At 43.8% G+C, this 16108-nt stretch overlaps 2 protein-coding genes across 2 annotated transcripts; one reads left to right on the plus strand and one right to left on the minus strand.

Moving 5' to 3' along the window:
• The first annotated feature begins 2758 nt into the window (after positions 1 to 2758).
• On the plus strand, positions 2759 to 12026 carry LOC137791953 (solute carrier family 2, facilitated glucose transporter member 4-like). The gene is made up of 11 exons (XM_068587171.1): positions 2759 to 2996; positions 4446 to 4541; positions 6056 to 6216; positions 7608 to 7732; positions 8038 to 8153; positions 8266 to 8428; positions 8624 to 8811; positions 8911 to 9015; positions 9849 to 9950; positions 10038 to 10241; positions 10350 to 12026. The coding sequence occupies exons 1-11, from the start codon at positions 2964 to 2966 to the stop codon at positions 10578 to 10580; spliced, it is 1524 nt and encodes a 507-aa protein (XP_068443272.1). The 5' UTR covers positions 2759 to 2963; the 3' UTR covers positions 10581 to 12026.
• Positions 12027 to 12211: 185 nt separating this feature from the next.
• On the minus strand, positions 12212 to 15956 carry LOC137792288 (Y-box-binding protein 2-A-like). The gene is made up of 10 exons (XM_068587896.1): positions 15744 to 15956; positions 14882 to 14945; positions 14709 to 14742; positions 14532 to 14621; positions 14183 to 14425; positions 13879 to 13967; positions 13575 to 13776; positions 13279 to 13422; positions 13117 to 13183; positions 12212 to 12785 (listed from the first exon to the last, which is right to left on the minus strand). The coding sequence occupies exons 1-9, from the start codon at positions 15829 to 15831 to the stop codon at positions 13148 to 13150; spliced, it is 990 nt and encodes a 329-aa protein (XP_068443997.1). The 5' UTR covers positions 15832 to 15956; the 3' UTR covers positions 12212 to 12785; positions 13117 to 13147.
• Positions 15957 to 16108: the final 152 nt, after the last annotated feature.

Consider the following 16108-nt stretch of genomic DNA (forward strand, 5'->3'; position numbering starts at 1 on the left):
ATAAACTTCTGCACCACTGAGATCCAGAACTGCAGACCTGCTTACAGCTTGTCCTGAACTGGCAAGAGACACAGAGTCACATCCAAAGAGTACACACTGAAAGTTGATTCTCATCGTCCCTCTTGATGCACAGACGTTACTGGTGCCTCTGTGCAGCCGGGTGGCTGTTTGACCTTTGAGTGAATGTGCTGACGGTGCCAGAAAGTCCACTACGAACTGGATCCAAGTGGTATAGCTACAATAGGTCTAACAGGACAGGGTCTGCAGGCAGAGAGAGAAAATATTATTTGCATAATGTTGCAGCAGAACAATATGTGCAACTTATTACTTTCTTGAGGTGTTCGCGTCACGAGGCGGGACAAGAGCCTACGTAGGGTGTGTGTCTGTGTTTTGAATCCTCTCCAGTGGTTACCAAGGAACACAGTCCAGAGTGATTGCAGACAGCAGAGAGCACCATACATATGAATGAACTTTTCGCATCTAATTATAATGTTATAGTGGTCATAAGGTGTGTTGCTATACGCGACTACATGGAGAATAGACTCGGCACTAGCCCTGACACATGTGAGAGGTATCAATCTCCTCAATAAACTCTCGACACACAGAGAAGCATGTTTCTTAAAATGTCGATTTATTCACTCTTTTTGAACTTTGTGAAATTTTGGTTGGTAATCCGTATAGATGAGTGTGATTTTGTACACTTGCCTTTTCACAGCAGTACACTTTTCTGATGTTTGTGTCTGACGTTTTTAAACATAATAATTCATAGTTTTTCTCCCAACAAATGACAGAGATTCAATTTGGTGTGAGTGTTACTGGCTGTCACACACAGACACTGAACATATTGTGCAACACCTGCCATCCATCACGCTACTTTACTGTAACATGATGTTGAACCGGCTGATCCCACCGACCACACACACGCACACGCGCACACACATACACACACACACACACACACACACACACACACACACACACACACACACACACACACACACACACACACACACACACACACACACAGGTCCAGACAAGATAGGAACAGTTTATACATGGTCTGTGTTCCTTGTGAATAATAGAGGGTGTGTGTGTTTGTGTGTTTGTGTGTGTGTGTGTGTCCCTGTGGTGGTGTGCCTGTTCAGATAACAGTAAAACACACATGGTGACGTTTTGCATTATGAAATAGTGCCGAACATGTACTGTTGGGTTAAAAAAACTACGGCATGGCGTCAGGTTTCACACCTATTTATACATGTTTAGTCCGTACTTTTAGTTCCGTCATTGTTCTTGGCTCTCTCTGTATGAATTCATGTGATACTTTTTGGAAAGCTATCCTCTGTCTGCTCCCGATGGCGCAAATCAACTCTTAAAGTATGTTGGTGAGGCTCCACGGCACTCTTCTGATGGTGTAAGGTTTCTCTACATTTAGTCAGAGTCACACACACAGAGACACATGACTGTGCTTGGGGCCCCGGGCTTTGGATGAGGGGTGTCGGGTTCTCTTTCTCAATGTTCGTATGAGGGCAGGAAAAGGCAAAGGCGGCAAGCTCCAAGGAGAGAGTAGCGTGATGTGGAGGTGTGTCTGCGAGGGGTGGGCCTGAATCTTTTGATTGAGAGATCTAGAGCAGATATTTTTCCACAGAGCTCCGAGTCGAGATCCCGCCCAGTGCAACCTTCCCACAACACAACCCTTAATCCCCGCCTCGGACACACCGTCACCCCATCCACAAACTTCCCCGAACCACAACTACAATGTTAACTCGAGTGGCAAAGCCCAAATTTAGGGTCCACCTGTTGCCTGCTGAAGGAGGGTTGAGCTTTGTTGTGTGCAACAGAGGGGGAGGGTTTGTGGTGTGTGACCTCTTTGACATGTGATCTGAAATAGAAAGGGGATTTATGGCTATTGGGAAGACAGACAATGACAGCCAGGGCAGCAAAGACGAGCCCCTCTCTGCTGCCCATGTGAAATGTTGAGTCATACTGGTGGCATGGTGGACTCTGACTTGGGTTCCTCTAAGGTCCAACACATGTGCAGTGCAGTGTTTTGCCATCTATAGATGATGCATTGCTTATTTGTTGGTCAAAAGAAATCTGATGATCCAACATAATATTACAAGTGTTGCACCTCATGAACAAATAAAAGAGTAAGATGATTATTGGATGTGAGCTTCTTCTTTTTATTTCATTTTTTTTTTAGAGAAGATAGTTTATAATTCTTTAAAAGGCCAGACAACATTATGTAACAGGAATTTAAACAAGGGGCACTGATACCAAATTTGTCCCTCAACAAACCTCTGGTTGATGAGCTCCAGAGATATATGATTGTGGATTTAAAGAGGAATCTTAAAACTTAATCAAGGCTCACTCTCTCTCTCTCTCTCTCTCTCTCTCTCTCTCTCTCTCTCTCTCTCTCTCTCTCTCTCTCTCTCTCTCTCTCTCTCTCTCTCTCTCTCTCTCTCTCTCTCTCTCTCTCTCTCTCTCTCTCTCTTCTTCATCTCTTGCCAAACTATAAACCAGACCTCCGCATCTGTAAGAGTGTCAGTGTTCGGTCAGACCCTTCAGCCAATAGTCGTTAAGGTCAGAAGAACTTCCTGCTTGCGTCTCGACCTCTATCAGAGGACCTCAAGATCAGCCCACTGGGCCTCTCTGGCCTGGAGTAGCCTCACCCCCAACCCTGTCCAAACGAGAAGGGGCGTGCACGGGGGCGTGCGGCTGTCGCTCTGTTCCAGCTGAACGGACACAACACAACGTTTAAAGAAGAGCGGACACCCTGCAGCTCCAGGCTGGTCTCTTTGTGCTTCTCCTTCGGATTTTACGTTTCTGTTCCGTTTGGTTGTTGCTAAAGTGCTCCAGGTTTAAATCGGGGCTTGTTGTCCTTTTGGGGGAGTTTCACGTGTCTCCATTTGGCACCAGACGCATCTGTCATCAACCGTTACTGAGTGTCTGGAGCTGCCAAAGTCATGCCGGCCGGGTTTCAGCAACTCGGAGGAGAGGTATTTATGTTTCTTGAGAGCTTTTCACAACTTGTGATACAATTTAGTGATTGTATCACAGTGAGTTTAGTGAGTTATTGTTTATTCTCAAAGGCAAATAAAAGCTGCAGCATTTTACTGTTTGGTGCGTATTTCTATTTGGAGAGATTTTACGCACGCAGGTTTGTCTTCGTCGTGCAAAAAAAATGCAAATCAACGCTCTTCTATGCCGTATTGCGGGTTGACTTGTATTAAAAAAGAGAGAAAATGAGCTCGTTTAGTGTTCAGAGAAGAATTACATTGAGTCTAAAATAATGTACGATTGACACTAATAATAACAATGAACTTGTCCCTTGCAACGACCATAACTATAATTGCTGTATGTAAAAATCAATATCAGCCCTTATTGAGAGTAATGACCTTGACCAGCCAAATATCTGAGTTTACAGGTCAGATCCTAGTCCTGTGAGTTTTTTATAGGCCACCTTGTTTGACTGGTTCCTTTCCCCCACCCTTGTAAACAATGGCTAGGCCGTGCGCTCTCTGGTTTCTAGGTATAATGGACGTATGAATCTGTGTCAAACCTGGGATTTTGCATAGTTTGATCTATTCACGATCTATAAACAAGGGAATGTTGATTGTAATCTGCGTTAATAAACAGTCATCAGTGAACACTGGAGAAACTCAAACTAAGCAAAGACACAATCTGAGTTCTCAGGAATCAGATTCATTACCGAACATTCAACTTTGTGTGAGGCAATTTTTCATAGCAGGCATAAAGTGTAATGGAGCAGAACTGGACTGCTTTTGATGTTTCACCTTTTCTGTTGTAAGGACACATGCACACACGCATGCACACACAACCTTTTGTTTTGGTTTGTGAATACTAAACACAACTTATCTAGATACTCAACACAGTAAGGTCAAGTTATGAACGCTAACAAACTTCATACAAACTCAAACTTTGCTGAATTATCCATCAAATTAAATACAATACAATAGAAATACAATAGTTTAAAGTCCCATCATGTTGTTGTTGTCAGGAGGCCCCACGTCACCAAAATGTAAACTTTACAGGAAGCAGTGACGTTTGTATGTCTTACCAGCAGTTCCTAAAAGACTTCATATAATCATATTAGAAGTTTTTGTTGTATAGTTTTGTCTTTACCATGAATCTGCTATAGGGAACTAATCTGACAACACACTTACTTTGCTGTAAGGGAGGACGTCATCTCCCCAAGGGGTGAACCTGCCTGTCACCGAGCAGACAGGTGCCTCATAGCCTGATGGGAAACTGCAGGGAAGTTCAAGTGAAGCGATTTGCTCACATCAGGATCTCTGCTATATATAGTTGGAGGGATAATTACTCCCATTCTTTAGCTCTTTTATTTGCCATTACTGTCTTTACACTCACTGTTCTGAAAATAAGTTGTTTTTTTATCTGTTTCTTTGTGTGTGTTTGTACTCCAGACACTGACTGGAACCTTTGTTCTCTCAGTCTTTACTGCTGTCCTGGGATCTCTCGAGTTTGGATACAATATCGGAGTCATCAATGCACCGCAGAAGGTAAAACCAACAAAGCAAAACTAGTTGATTTAATTCCATGAAATGGAGACGTGTTAAAAGAAGTGTGCGTACGATGCGGGAGGCAAACACAGTGACTTTAAACCAGACGTCAACAAAGTTCTTCCTCATATTTCCCCGATTTTACAATGTGGTGTGTTTGATGCAACAACATCTGCCTCAAACAGTGCCGATGGTGTTTAGGAAATAAACTTGGAGGAGGGAAACAATTCTTGGTAGGAGAGCCAAGGGAAGCTTGTCGAGCATCTTAGTTAGCACCTTACATCCTCGCTCGTTCACTCCGCTCGGCTTTTGCCAATCGGCTTGTAGCTCCGTCACTGCGAGCTAAACGCTCAACAAAGTCACCACTGTTTGCTGTCCTGGCTCCTCAATGGCGGAATGAACTCCCCATCGACATCGGGACAGCAGAAAGGCTCTACATCCTCCGCCGCAAACTAAAAACACGTCTTTTCCAACTATACCTTGAGTAAAGAAAGTACAAAAAGGATAACATCGTCAGCTAATTGAAATGTAATGTGATAATGTAGTTCTATGGGAACGCTGCAATCCCAAAACAAATGAGCCTCTGGTGTGACTGCAAGATATTTCTGTCTGCTTTATGAGGATTGGTTTATTTTATTAGTTTACTGCCACATCCAGTCGCCAACATGTTGCTGGACACACCTTTGATGCCTTTGCCTAAAAAACACTGTATGTGTATATAGATCGAGCTCATGTTGCAGCCACATCTGGTGTTCCAGTATGAAGGCATGCATGGGTACTGCATGTGAGAAATGTATAATTTATGACTGCCCATATAATGTACTGTAGTATATGTTGCTTTATTAGGACTGGTATTTACAAGTCAGTCATTAAAATCTATATATTTATGTCACACTGCGGTTTGGCATCAGTGACACATTCACAGTGAGTCACAACTCAAACCGGGCCAGGTGAGTCGTCTTGACCCTCAGCTACAAACTCCACTCAGCTGACGTGGTTTCATGAAGCCGCGTAAACCAGAATAGAAGCTGAGCCGCTGTGTGACATGATGAGACAGTTCTGTCGGCCATTGAACTAGAGCCGTTTAGGAAAGAGGCTAATAGAGGCTAATCTATAGACAGCAAAAGAGTGTTCATTCAATTTGTCGATCGTCTTTTAATTTCTGCACTGTGCATCCTCTGCGTGGATTCATTTTGGCGGTTTCTACTTGACTCGGTTGATATTCTCTTTACATTTAAATCCTGGTACTGGTCAACTCCTGAGTGTGAACAGGGTAGTTTCTATCTGTACATGACTCTGTGACACATTTTGCTTGGCACCCCTGAAGGTATTGCATCTTGATACTGTATAGCTGATACTGAGTTACATTTAAAAAGGCTGACTTCCAGTTGGGCCGTCAAAAAGATAACACAGCTCTGTATTTGTTATTATATCTTCCTCTGTACCTGTTTCACTCTCAGGTTGATATGTTGCTGAACGTGTCTCTTGCTTTCATCTCGGCCCTGTGTATGTAGATCATTGAGGCGGACTATAATGCCACATGGGTGCACCGGTATGGAGAGCCCATCCCCGCAGGGACCCTCACCTCCCTCTGGTCCCTGTCCGTGGCCATATTCTCAATTGGTGGCATGCTGTCCTCCTTCTGTGTGGGCTTCGTCTCCGAGTGGCTGGGCAGGTAGGGAATCACACACTCTAATTTAGGTATTTCTAACCCAAGCTGTACAAAACCATTAAAAACACTGTATATGCTCCTGGCTACCTGTGTTCCGCATGAACGTTTAAGTCCAGGTGCTTATTTGCAGCTATGTCAGTAGTGGTTCACTTTTCAATGTTGCCCAGTATGACGGTCCATCACTCAGGATCTCTGGAGTTTGGATGCACATCATCAGATCCCACAGTCCAGTTTCGACTCACTCACTCTTCCAAGGATGTTCCTGGTCGACTCTGTTTCCCTCTGTAACCTGAGATGGGATGCAAAATGGACTGCAGGCCCCAGCTTCCTCTGATTAAAAGAGGATCTTGACAGAGCTGGCAGCACCGGGCCAGGAGGGGGGGGGGGGGGGGTAGCTTTCAGTTTGGGTGCCCTCAGGACAGGGTCTTCCTGAAATAAAGCTGGTGTGGCTGGTGGAGACGGCGGGAGCTGTGACCTCTGAAGTCAAAGTGATGTAGATGCGAGTATCTCCTGCACGAATAGTTTACTTTGAACAGGAGCTCTTATTGTTTGGTGGGTGAGACATACTGGAGAGGAGCACAAGCGGACACACTCACTGTGCAGAATGATGTATGTGCGCAGTTTGATATGAGAAAGGACTTTACAGTTTATTAGTTCTTATATTTATATTTTATATATCTAAATAATACATAAGATATCTTTAGGGGGTCTTCATTCATTTCAATCATTTTATATATTTTTTATATCATTCAATCATTTTATATTTTTAGTGTAAATTGGTATTCTTGCTGCGCAGATCTGGAAAATATGCGGGAAATATAAACATTTGGCATTACTTCTAACGATCATGGTCTAAAATATATTTCCGTAAAGTGTAATGACGACAAACTTGCAAGGGTGAGGATGTGTTGTTTTGGAATTTTTTTAAAGGTTGTTATAACTCATTTCAGGCTAACTGAGCTAGAGTTAGCGTTGCGTTAGCGGCTAACTGAAGGCCTCAATGTTTTAGCCTTGCACTGCCCTCTGGAGGCACTGAGGGGTGCGTCTACTTGATCGCTGACTGATACTGATTCTGTAAATCAAACAGCACACAGACTAGAGAGACATTTCCTGTACAATGTTCATAATTTAAATCCTTTAGTGTGTTTCAGTCTTTGTGTGACCCTAACACTTGCAGCACCAACAGTAATATGTGTGTTTATGACTTCATAAAAGCGTGTTTTGTTTTTTCAAACAGCCTTTTGGCAATAAAATGTGAAAAGAATGTGACTTCTTTTGGGGGGATAAATTAAGACTTTTCTTGCAATTAGTACTGCCAAAACAGTTTGATGTCAGATTAGGATTTTAATGTCTGTTGAATTGAAACAAAGATGCTTGTTTGTGTTTTCTTCCAGGAGGAAAGCCATGCTCATAAACAACATGTTTGCCTTCATTGGCGGAAGTCTGATGGGGTTGTCAAAGCTATGCCGCTCCTTCGAAATGATGATCATCGGACGCTTTGTCATCGGTGCCTACTGCGGTGAGCAGTCCACTGTTTTATTCTCTCCTTTATCTCTATTTTGGAGCAGCGAATTGACATTCATACGACGACAAAGAGGTGCAAAACATCCAGAAAGAGACACAAAGACACGCAAAACTTTACAGGGGGATTTAAAACGACCAAAAAGAGACGTGAAATAAGTAAAACATCTTCAAAGAAATGCTATACAACCGAAAAGATGTCTCTTTGAACCGGTGCTCGAGCTGGGCGCCCTTCACATGACATTGTCTCATAATCTGTCCATGCACTTGATGAAAGTTTCTGACAGCTTTTCACCTCTGCAGGGTTGGCATCAGGCTTGACACCGATGTATGTGGGTGAGATAGCTCCTACAAGTCTGCGAGGGGCACTGGGCACGCTGCACCAACTGGCTATAGTCACCGGTATCCTCGTAGCGCAGGTATGACGGCATGCTATGATGTACTGAGATGATAAAAAGGTTTCTAAGAATATTTTTGTAATAGCCGCCCCTTGAAGTTCTGGCTCTCACACTTAAAGTTCTTCCTCCGCAGATCCTCGGTCTGGAATCGTTACTGGGCGTTGAGGACTTGTGGCCAATCCTGTTGGGTCTATCAATTGTGCCGGCTGTGTTTCAGATGGCACTTCTGCCTTTCTGCCCCGAGAGCCCTCGCTTCCTCTACATCGTCCGCTGCCAGGAGCACCAAGCCAAGAGAGGTGAGCAAGGGTTTGAGGACATCTACAAGGCTGTATTCTGTCACAAAAAAGGACACTTTCACCGTTGGTTTGTTTTTGTGAGACGAAAACCCAAATGTATGACGGACATTGATGGACTAGTAGTTATAGGCCTTTGACTCAAACGGCTAATGGCACATGCACACCTCTCGCTCCTGACACGCCTCCTGTGTGCAGGCCTGAGAAGGTTGACGGGCAGGCAGGACGTGAGCAGCATGCTGACGGAGATGAAGGAGGAGAAGAGGAAGATGGACATGGAGAGGAAGGTGTCCATCCTGGAGCTCTTTCGCTCTCCGCTCTATCGGCAGCCCATCGTCATCTCCATCCTGCTGCAGCTCTCCCAGCAGCTGTCGGGGATCAACGCAGTGAGTCAGCGGGGTCCTTCGTTCCAAAAGAACGAAGGAAAACAGAACCAGTGCAGTCTAGTGTTGACATAATCCTAATCTGTGTACCCGTCTGTTCAGATTTTCTACTACTCCACCAGTATCTTCATGAAGGCTGGAGTCCAGAGTCCAGTCTACGCCACCATCGGAGCAGGCGTGGTAAACTGTGCCTTCACCGTGGTCTCGGTCAGTAACACACCGTTATCGTGGCTTTTGGATGCCTCTCCTCCTCCCTTGATAAATGATCTAATGTTGAATCTTCAAGTTTTTGTGGAACTCGATCAATTAGATAAAGATTACAGTCCTGTTATGTAGTAAAGTGTGTCTCTATTAATGTTTGACATCGTTATCAAAGAGCAAATGAGATAACACGGCTGGGTTTCCTTGTGCCCGTCATCCAAAAATAAATAGGTCAAGTTTGATTTCTCTGGTCAAGACGTTTTCAATGTCATGAAGCGGGATTTGTCGCTGCCCTGGCAGCGTGGTTCACTTTGATCCAAACTAAAACTAATATATCTCGAGAGATTTTTGATGGAATCATGTGAAACTTTGCTCAGACACAGCGTTTTACTCTCCACAACTATTGGATGAATCCTCATGAATTTAATTTCGTACAAACGTCCGTGTCCTTCTTCAGATTAAGTCAAACAACTTTGGTGATCGCCCGACATTGCATCTTGCACCATCATCAGGTCAAAGTTTGAATTTGTCCAATACTTCTGCTGAAGAGCAAAGTAAAGACTTTCTTATCAGCCCTCGCTTTAGTGGAGCTAATTTGTAAATGTCAGCATACTAAAATGGTAAACAGTACACTGGCTAAATGTCAGCATGTTGGCACCGTCATTGTTAGCATGCTGATGTCAGCATTTGGCTAGCAGCACCACTACTTAACCTCAGAGAGCTGCAAGCTTGACTGTAGAATCCAACTCTTGCGACAATGAATCATATTTCAGTGCTAACTAGGCAAGTGGATGGATTGCAGACGGAGGACAAACAATCTGTTTCCCCTTTTATACCAGCTCTTCCTGATAGAGAGGATGGGTCGACGGACGCTCCACATGCTGGGTCTTGGTGGAATGTGCGTCTGTGCTGTCGTCATGACCATGGCTCTTGCTTTGTTGGTCAGTCTCCCAAACATGCGAGCGTCCCGCACCGTTGTGTCCGTTTGCTCGACAAACCTCTGAACCGTTTTGCCTCCCGCCTGATAGGACAGCGTCCCGTGGATGAGCTACATCAGCATGCTGGCCATCTTCGGCTTCGTGGCCTTCTTTGAGATCGGCCCGGGTCCCATCCCCTGGTTCTTTGTCGCAGAGCTTTTCTCTCAGGGTCCGCGGCCGGCTGCCATGGCTGTGGCCGGCTTCTCGAACTGGACCGCCAACTTCATCATCGGCATGAGCTTCCAATATGTTGCCGTGAGTATTTCTTACCTTAAATCGATGTTGTGGATTTGCTGCGCCAAACGTCCATTGATTTCTCCTTCTTGTATTTTTTAATCTGGACATATCCCCATCCTTCTCCAGGACCTCTGTGGGCCATATGTCTTCCTGATCTTCGCAGTACTTCTCCTCTTCTTCCTCATCTTTACATTCTTCCGGGTGCCAGAGACGCGGGGCAAAACCTTCGACCAGATCGCAGCAAACTTCCAGCAGGACTCTGTAGGAGGAATGATGGACATGGGCATGGACATGGACATGGATGCAGACAAGCCCAGCACCGAGCTGGACTATTTGGGGGAGGAAAGCATCAACTGAAAAGTTCCTGCCTGAAGAGAGATGGGACTGAGTACAGCTTGAAATGAACTGTGTGGGCCTGACTCCAAACTATTACTTTCTGACATATTGTATATTGAGGTCAACTGTTGAATTCATGTAGATTGTGGTGCCAAAGCAGTGTTACTGGTGTGACAATGTGGGTGTTTTGGAATTGTCCTTCGCCGGTACGGTTTGTATTGAGCCTCGATAGAGGCTGAAAACCGATGGATAAAGAGTTGACCACTGTAGTTTCAAGGTGAACATTATAACAAAGTGTCTGGACCGTTGAGGCATCGACTTCCCTTGTGGCAGCATTATATTCCACGGTGATGCACTTGATGGCAATATTGACAAACGGAGGTGGAGAGATATTTTAGAATTCCTGCACTTTATCTACAAAGACATCCAACCATTTTACACCCAAAAAGAAATAGCATATGCAGCCAGAGCCAATTATATTTGCATATTTTGTAATGACGCTGGGAACACTTGATGTGTAAATCCAACTGACTGAAGAACATTTAACTGACAGCATTCAGATTTGTACCATTTTGCTCAAAGTTATGCAAATATACACACATTTTATATACATATATACACACACAGAGTTTGAATTAAGATTTAAATCCCAACATTGTTTTGGTACCTACTGAAATGTTTCCATAACGGTCAATTGTCAAGTACCAAAAGCTGGCCTGAGGTCTTTGATCATACGGTTTAATTAAAAGGATCATTTCATATATTCAGGTGCATTTGTCTGGCTTCTGGTGTAGAGATTTAAAATTCTGAACGTTAAAGTTATTGTAGCAATTACATGTTTATTCAAATTTAAGATTAAAAAAAGATATTGGATCAGTATAGAAACATCTTAGATGATACCAGCCCGACAGGAACAACCTCTCAGCTGATTCTACTTTACCCGGCCTCGTCAATTTATTTAGTGTGGAAGAAAGTTCAAAGTCTTCATTGTCGACCAGGGTTTTTAGTCATGTAGTGTGTTCCCAGCTTAAAGTGCCATCACAATATTTATCATCGTGGGAAACTCACTAAACATGCAGAAATGCTACTTTTAAAGAAAAAAATATATATTTTAGGACTTCAGGTGTACATAGTGTGTATTCGATTGTTAATATTAAAGGTATGAGGGTCTAAAAGTTTATATTTATGCACTACAGAAGGTGTGAACAGAAGCCTGATACTCGAGAGGAAGATTAGGAAGATGTGCAATTAAAAAAAGGGCTAAATGTAATGACTAGCGCTTTTTTAAATTTTTTATTTCACAAAACATCATAAGTTTGTTTTTCTTTTGTCGTGTGTGGGCAGTTTGCTGTCTCTTCTATAATGGTGTGTATCACGACCTTCTGATTGTATTGATGTTCAGAAAAGATCTGTAATTATGATGCTGTCGTCATTCAGTGACTAAAAAGGATGCAAGTACTGTATAATAATAATACTGAAAACACCCAAGGCCTCCAGTAATTTATACCTAGAAATTGTGCTTTATATTAGTAACCCAATTTAAAAAAGAAATGCTATCAAAAGCAGTATCTTCTAACCACAGTTAAAGAAATAAGGACTGCATATTGAGATTTGCAAACATGATTTATTAATAATCATTTTTACTACCGACATTGCACATAATCCCCTCCAAAAAAAATAAAAATAGCACACACAAGTAAGTAAAACACAAAAATATTTTTTTTTTCCTCAAACTTTCCTCAACTGAGGAGATGAAGGGAGTAGTACGTTTCAATAATCAATTGAGGTGGTAACAAAACTAAACTGACTCCCATAATGCACCACCAACCTCACACCTGCTTGGTTTTCCCCTCTTCAACCAAATTTTAAAAATTTAAATAAAAATCAAGGCTGGTTCCTCTTGATCTGTCCCATCTAGGCAATTAAAGAATGTTAAAGAAATATTTTTAAAGGGGGTTGGAATAACTGGGCTACCAAGCAAATGGTCCATTCTTTCCCGTTTGTCTTTTTAAAGATGTACTTTCAAATTTCTAAATATGCACCCACCACCCACCTGTATGCCCTTCTTCCCTACCTCCCCACTCTCCAATTGTCCCCGTCTCGATGGGACAAGATGAGAGGAGGAGGCCTGAGGGATGACAGGGAGACGGGGTGGGTTGGAGGATGGGGAAGTGCAGGGAGGGGAGCGCAGTGCATGTGTTCTGAAATAGGTCCAGTCCTCCCAACCTTACGAAAACAAGGGCAAAACAATACATAAGAGGCAAGAGAGAGAAAGACAGTACTGATGCATGCAAAATAAATAAATTGAAATCCAGGTTCAAGCTTTCAATGAAATTTCCTCCTTGCATTAAAGCACTCAAAGTCATTAAAGAGTGCTCATAAAAAATATTGTCATCCTTTAAGGGCATCATTCCATCTTCAATCAATACACAGAGAAACTTTTTTTTTTTAAAACAGCACGTTAACATAAGTTTGTCCTCTATCTTTGAGCCAATTTGTCCCAAGAAGTGCAACCCAACACCCTCATGTCTTCCACCCTGCATGACCCAACTCTTACCAAGGGTCACGAGACTGTCCTCTCACGAGGGTCACTCCGTTGGTGCTGCAACTGTTGTGTCAGCTGTCTGCAGGGAAAGAGATGGTTGAAATAGTCGTGTCCACACAATAGGTGATCTTACATTGGTTTACTTTTTTTTCAAGAGCAGTTTTAAATGCCTACCTCAGGTCCTTTTGGCGTTTCAGGAGAAGTTTTCGGAGAGGATTTGGGGGAAGATTTTGGAGATTTTGATGTGGAATTAAGGTCCGCAGGTTTGGAGGTCTGAGGGGGGGTACCAGGGTCTGATGCAGACTTTTCTGTATCGTTCTGCAATGCGGGAAAGTTATACAATTGTGACAAGGAAAATAATCCCAACACTTAATTCAAAAATAGAAATGAACCAGCAACTGATGGCATGCACCATCAGGCCACCTGCTCACAGGGACCGTATCAAGGCCATCATTGATTTAAGCACTCACTTTCGAGGGAGAGGACTCAGAGTTCCTTTGTCTACGCCGTCTAGACTGGCGGGGTTGTTTCTGGCCCTCGGCTGCTTCTCCGTTGGTCTGGGGGCTCTCAGAGGTCTCCGCCTGCTTCACCTCGCCTTGCTCCTGGATCTCTCCCGGAGCAGCCTGCTGGCCGTCCGCAGCCTCATCAGATTGTGGCCGAGGACGAAACGGTCTGTGAATGCCAGGACAGAGGAAATATTGGATCAGCTTTGAAGACTTGCGATACAGAGGTAGAAAATAAAAACAGCAAATCTAGGCAATGTGGCCACGTCACCTGCGGTATGGGCGCCAGAACCTGCGCTGCGGCTGCCGCGGCGTTTGGTCACCTTCTGCCACGCCGTTCTTTAGCTCTCCAGCCTCACCCTGACAGATGAAGCCGCCAAAAACTCAAACCGGACTGACGCAGAACAGCTCTTATTTGCAATTTTTCAAACATTAAAAGATCCCACATTACCAGAGATGTTCCCAACAGTTGTAAAACTCTACGTTTTTCAATATTAAACCTGTGTTACACTCATTTAACTCGGGCCTTTGCAGCTAAAACTGCCCGACAGGTTGTCGCGTCGCCTTCAGCTTACATCTTGCACCTCCTGCCGCGGTCTACGGGGTCTCCGGCGGCGTTGCTGAGGTCTCACGCCATCGTTATCTCCTGATCCCTCTCCCTCAGCGGCAGAGGATTGGCCATCAGCTGGTTTGCCCTCCTCACCAGGCCTTGGGCTGCGTGGGAAAAATCGCCGACGGAAGCGCCGTTTGTTGGGAGCGTAGCGGCTGCCTTTGACCGGCACACCGCCCGGACCGGTTACATTGGCTGCTTCTGAGCCCTGTGGGACACCACAGAGTGGGGGGAATGGGACACGTGTTAATTTTTATTTTTAAAAAAAAAAAAATCAGCAGACCTGAAGACCATTACATGAAATGAATTCTCACCTTGGCGGCTTCAATCACGTCAAACTCTACAACCTCCCCGTCTCCAACACTGCGGAGGAATTTCCTCGGATTGTTCTTCTTGATAGCAGTCTGAAGAAACAGATTCATCATCAAAGGACTGTTCCACAACCCATATAAATAAAAACACTAAATTCAAGAAAATACCCATTGCATTACCTGATGAACAAACACGTCTTCTTGGGTATCATTTCTGAGAGAAATAAAAACATGGCTAATGGGGCTTTCAATTTTTAGTCAAGTAAACTTTTTAAAAAAAAACATAAGATACAAATAAATCGCAGCAGTGCGAGTAATATAGATGCCCTAAAAAGTTGTGTAGAGGAAAGTACCTGTTTATGAAGCCATATCCATTACGCACATTGAACCACTTTACTGTGCCTTGAACCAAGGTGGCTACAACAATAAAAACAGGAGCACATGATTAAAGTGGATCACCAGGGACATTTCACGAGACACACAGAAAGTCCAGGAACACACTCTGGGCTAATGGTACTGCTTACAAGAAATGGGAGCTCTGCACGTCAATCATTAACAATAAGACTTTGAAACCAGGTATGTACAGTCAAGAGGACGGCTGCTTAACAAAACGGCTACACGTTTGCCATGTTGGCCATAGACGCATAACGAGGACAAGCAGCGAGCGGCTCCCCTTGAACCGCATTTAATTGGAATGATTTGCACCTGTGTGAACGCGCGTGCACGACCCGGTCGTAACAGGCGACGAAGGAAATGTTTTAAGTTCATGTGTTCACGCCGTGGACAGCCACTTTAAATATGAATAATGCGGCTTCATTTGTACCTTTCCTTTCAACACATTTGGGGAGAACGAGACATGTGCCAGTCAGCTATTGTTGCGGTAAACTTTCAATTAAAAATGTGTATTTGTGCCGGTAAATCCCAGAAAACCCATGTACAAAACTGAGGGCACGTGTTGCTCTGAAAAAAACGAACAAACGAATGATTGACAGTCATTTGTCGATGAAGTGGTAAACTTCATCGAAGTGGTCTTTTCCCCACATGAAGTTTATTTTTATAAATGGTAGGACAACAATGCAAATACATTGTAACAGCTTATAAGTCAGCTTATCATCCATTGAACTCGCGCATGAATTTAAACTAAAGTTGGTAATTTTAAAAGATTCCTCGACAACTTGACGCGCACACACAGGTGTGCACCATCTCTCCACCCACCTATGACCTTCCTCTCCGGCTGTGGATTTTCTTCCTTCTCTTCCTCTGGTGCCGATGGTGGAGCGCTCTGCGCCTCGGCGTCGGTCATGCTCGCTGTCGGATTACTCCACTTTCACTCTGGAGTCCCCTCCCTCCCCCTCGCCTCGAAACTTTTCTTCTGCTTCCTCTTCTTCTTTGTTGAGGTTTCGCGGCTGTTGGCGTCCTTGACGTCGCATTACTGCCTCCTTCTGGAGGTCACGTGAAACCGTTTATATGTATGGCCACAGTGACTGTGATACATCAGGCCTATCATACATTATTGTAGTATATATATATATATATATATATATATATATATATATATATATATATATATATATATATAT

Source organism: Clinocottus analis, unplaced genomic scaffold (genome assembly GCF_023055335.1).
Source record: "Clinocottus analis isolate CAN_PGR_092001 unplaced genomic scaffold, fCliAna1.0.p SCAF_21, whole genome shotgun sequence".
Lineage (NCBI taxonomy): Eukaryota > Metazoa > Chordata > Actinopteri > Perciformes > Cottidae > Clinocottus > Clinocottus analis.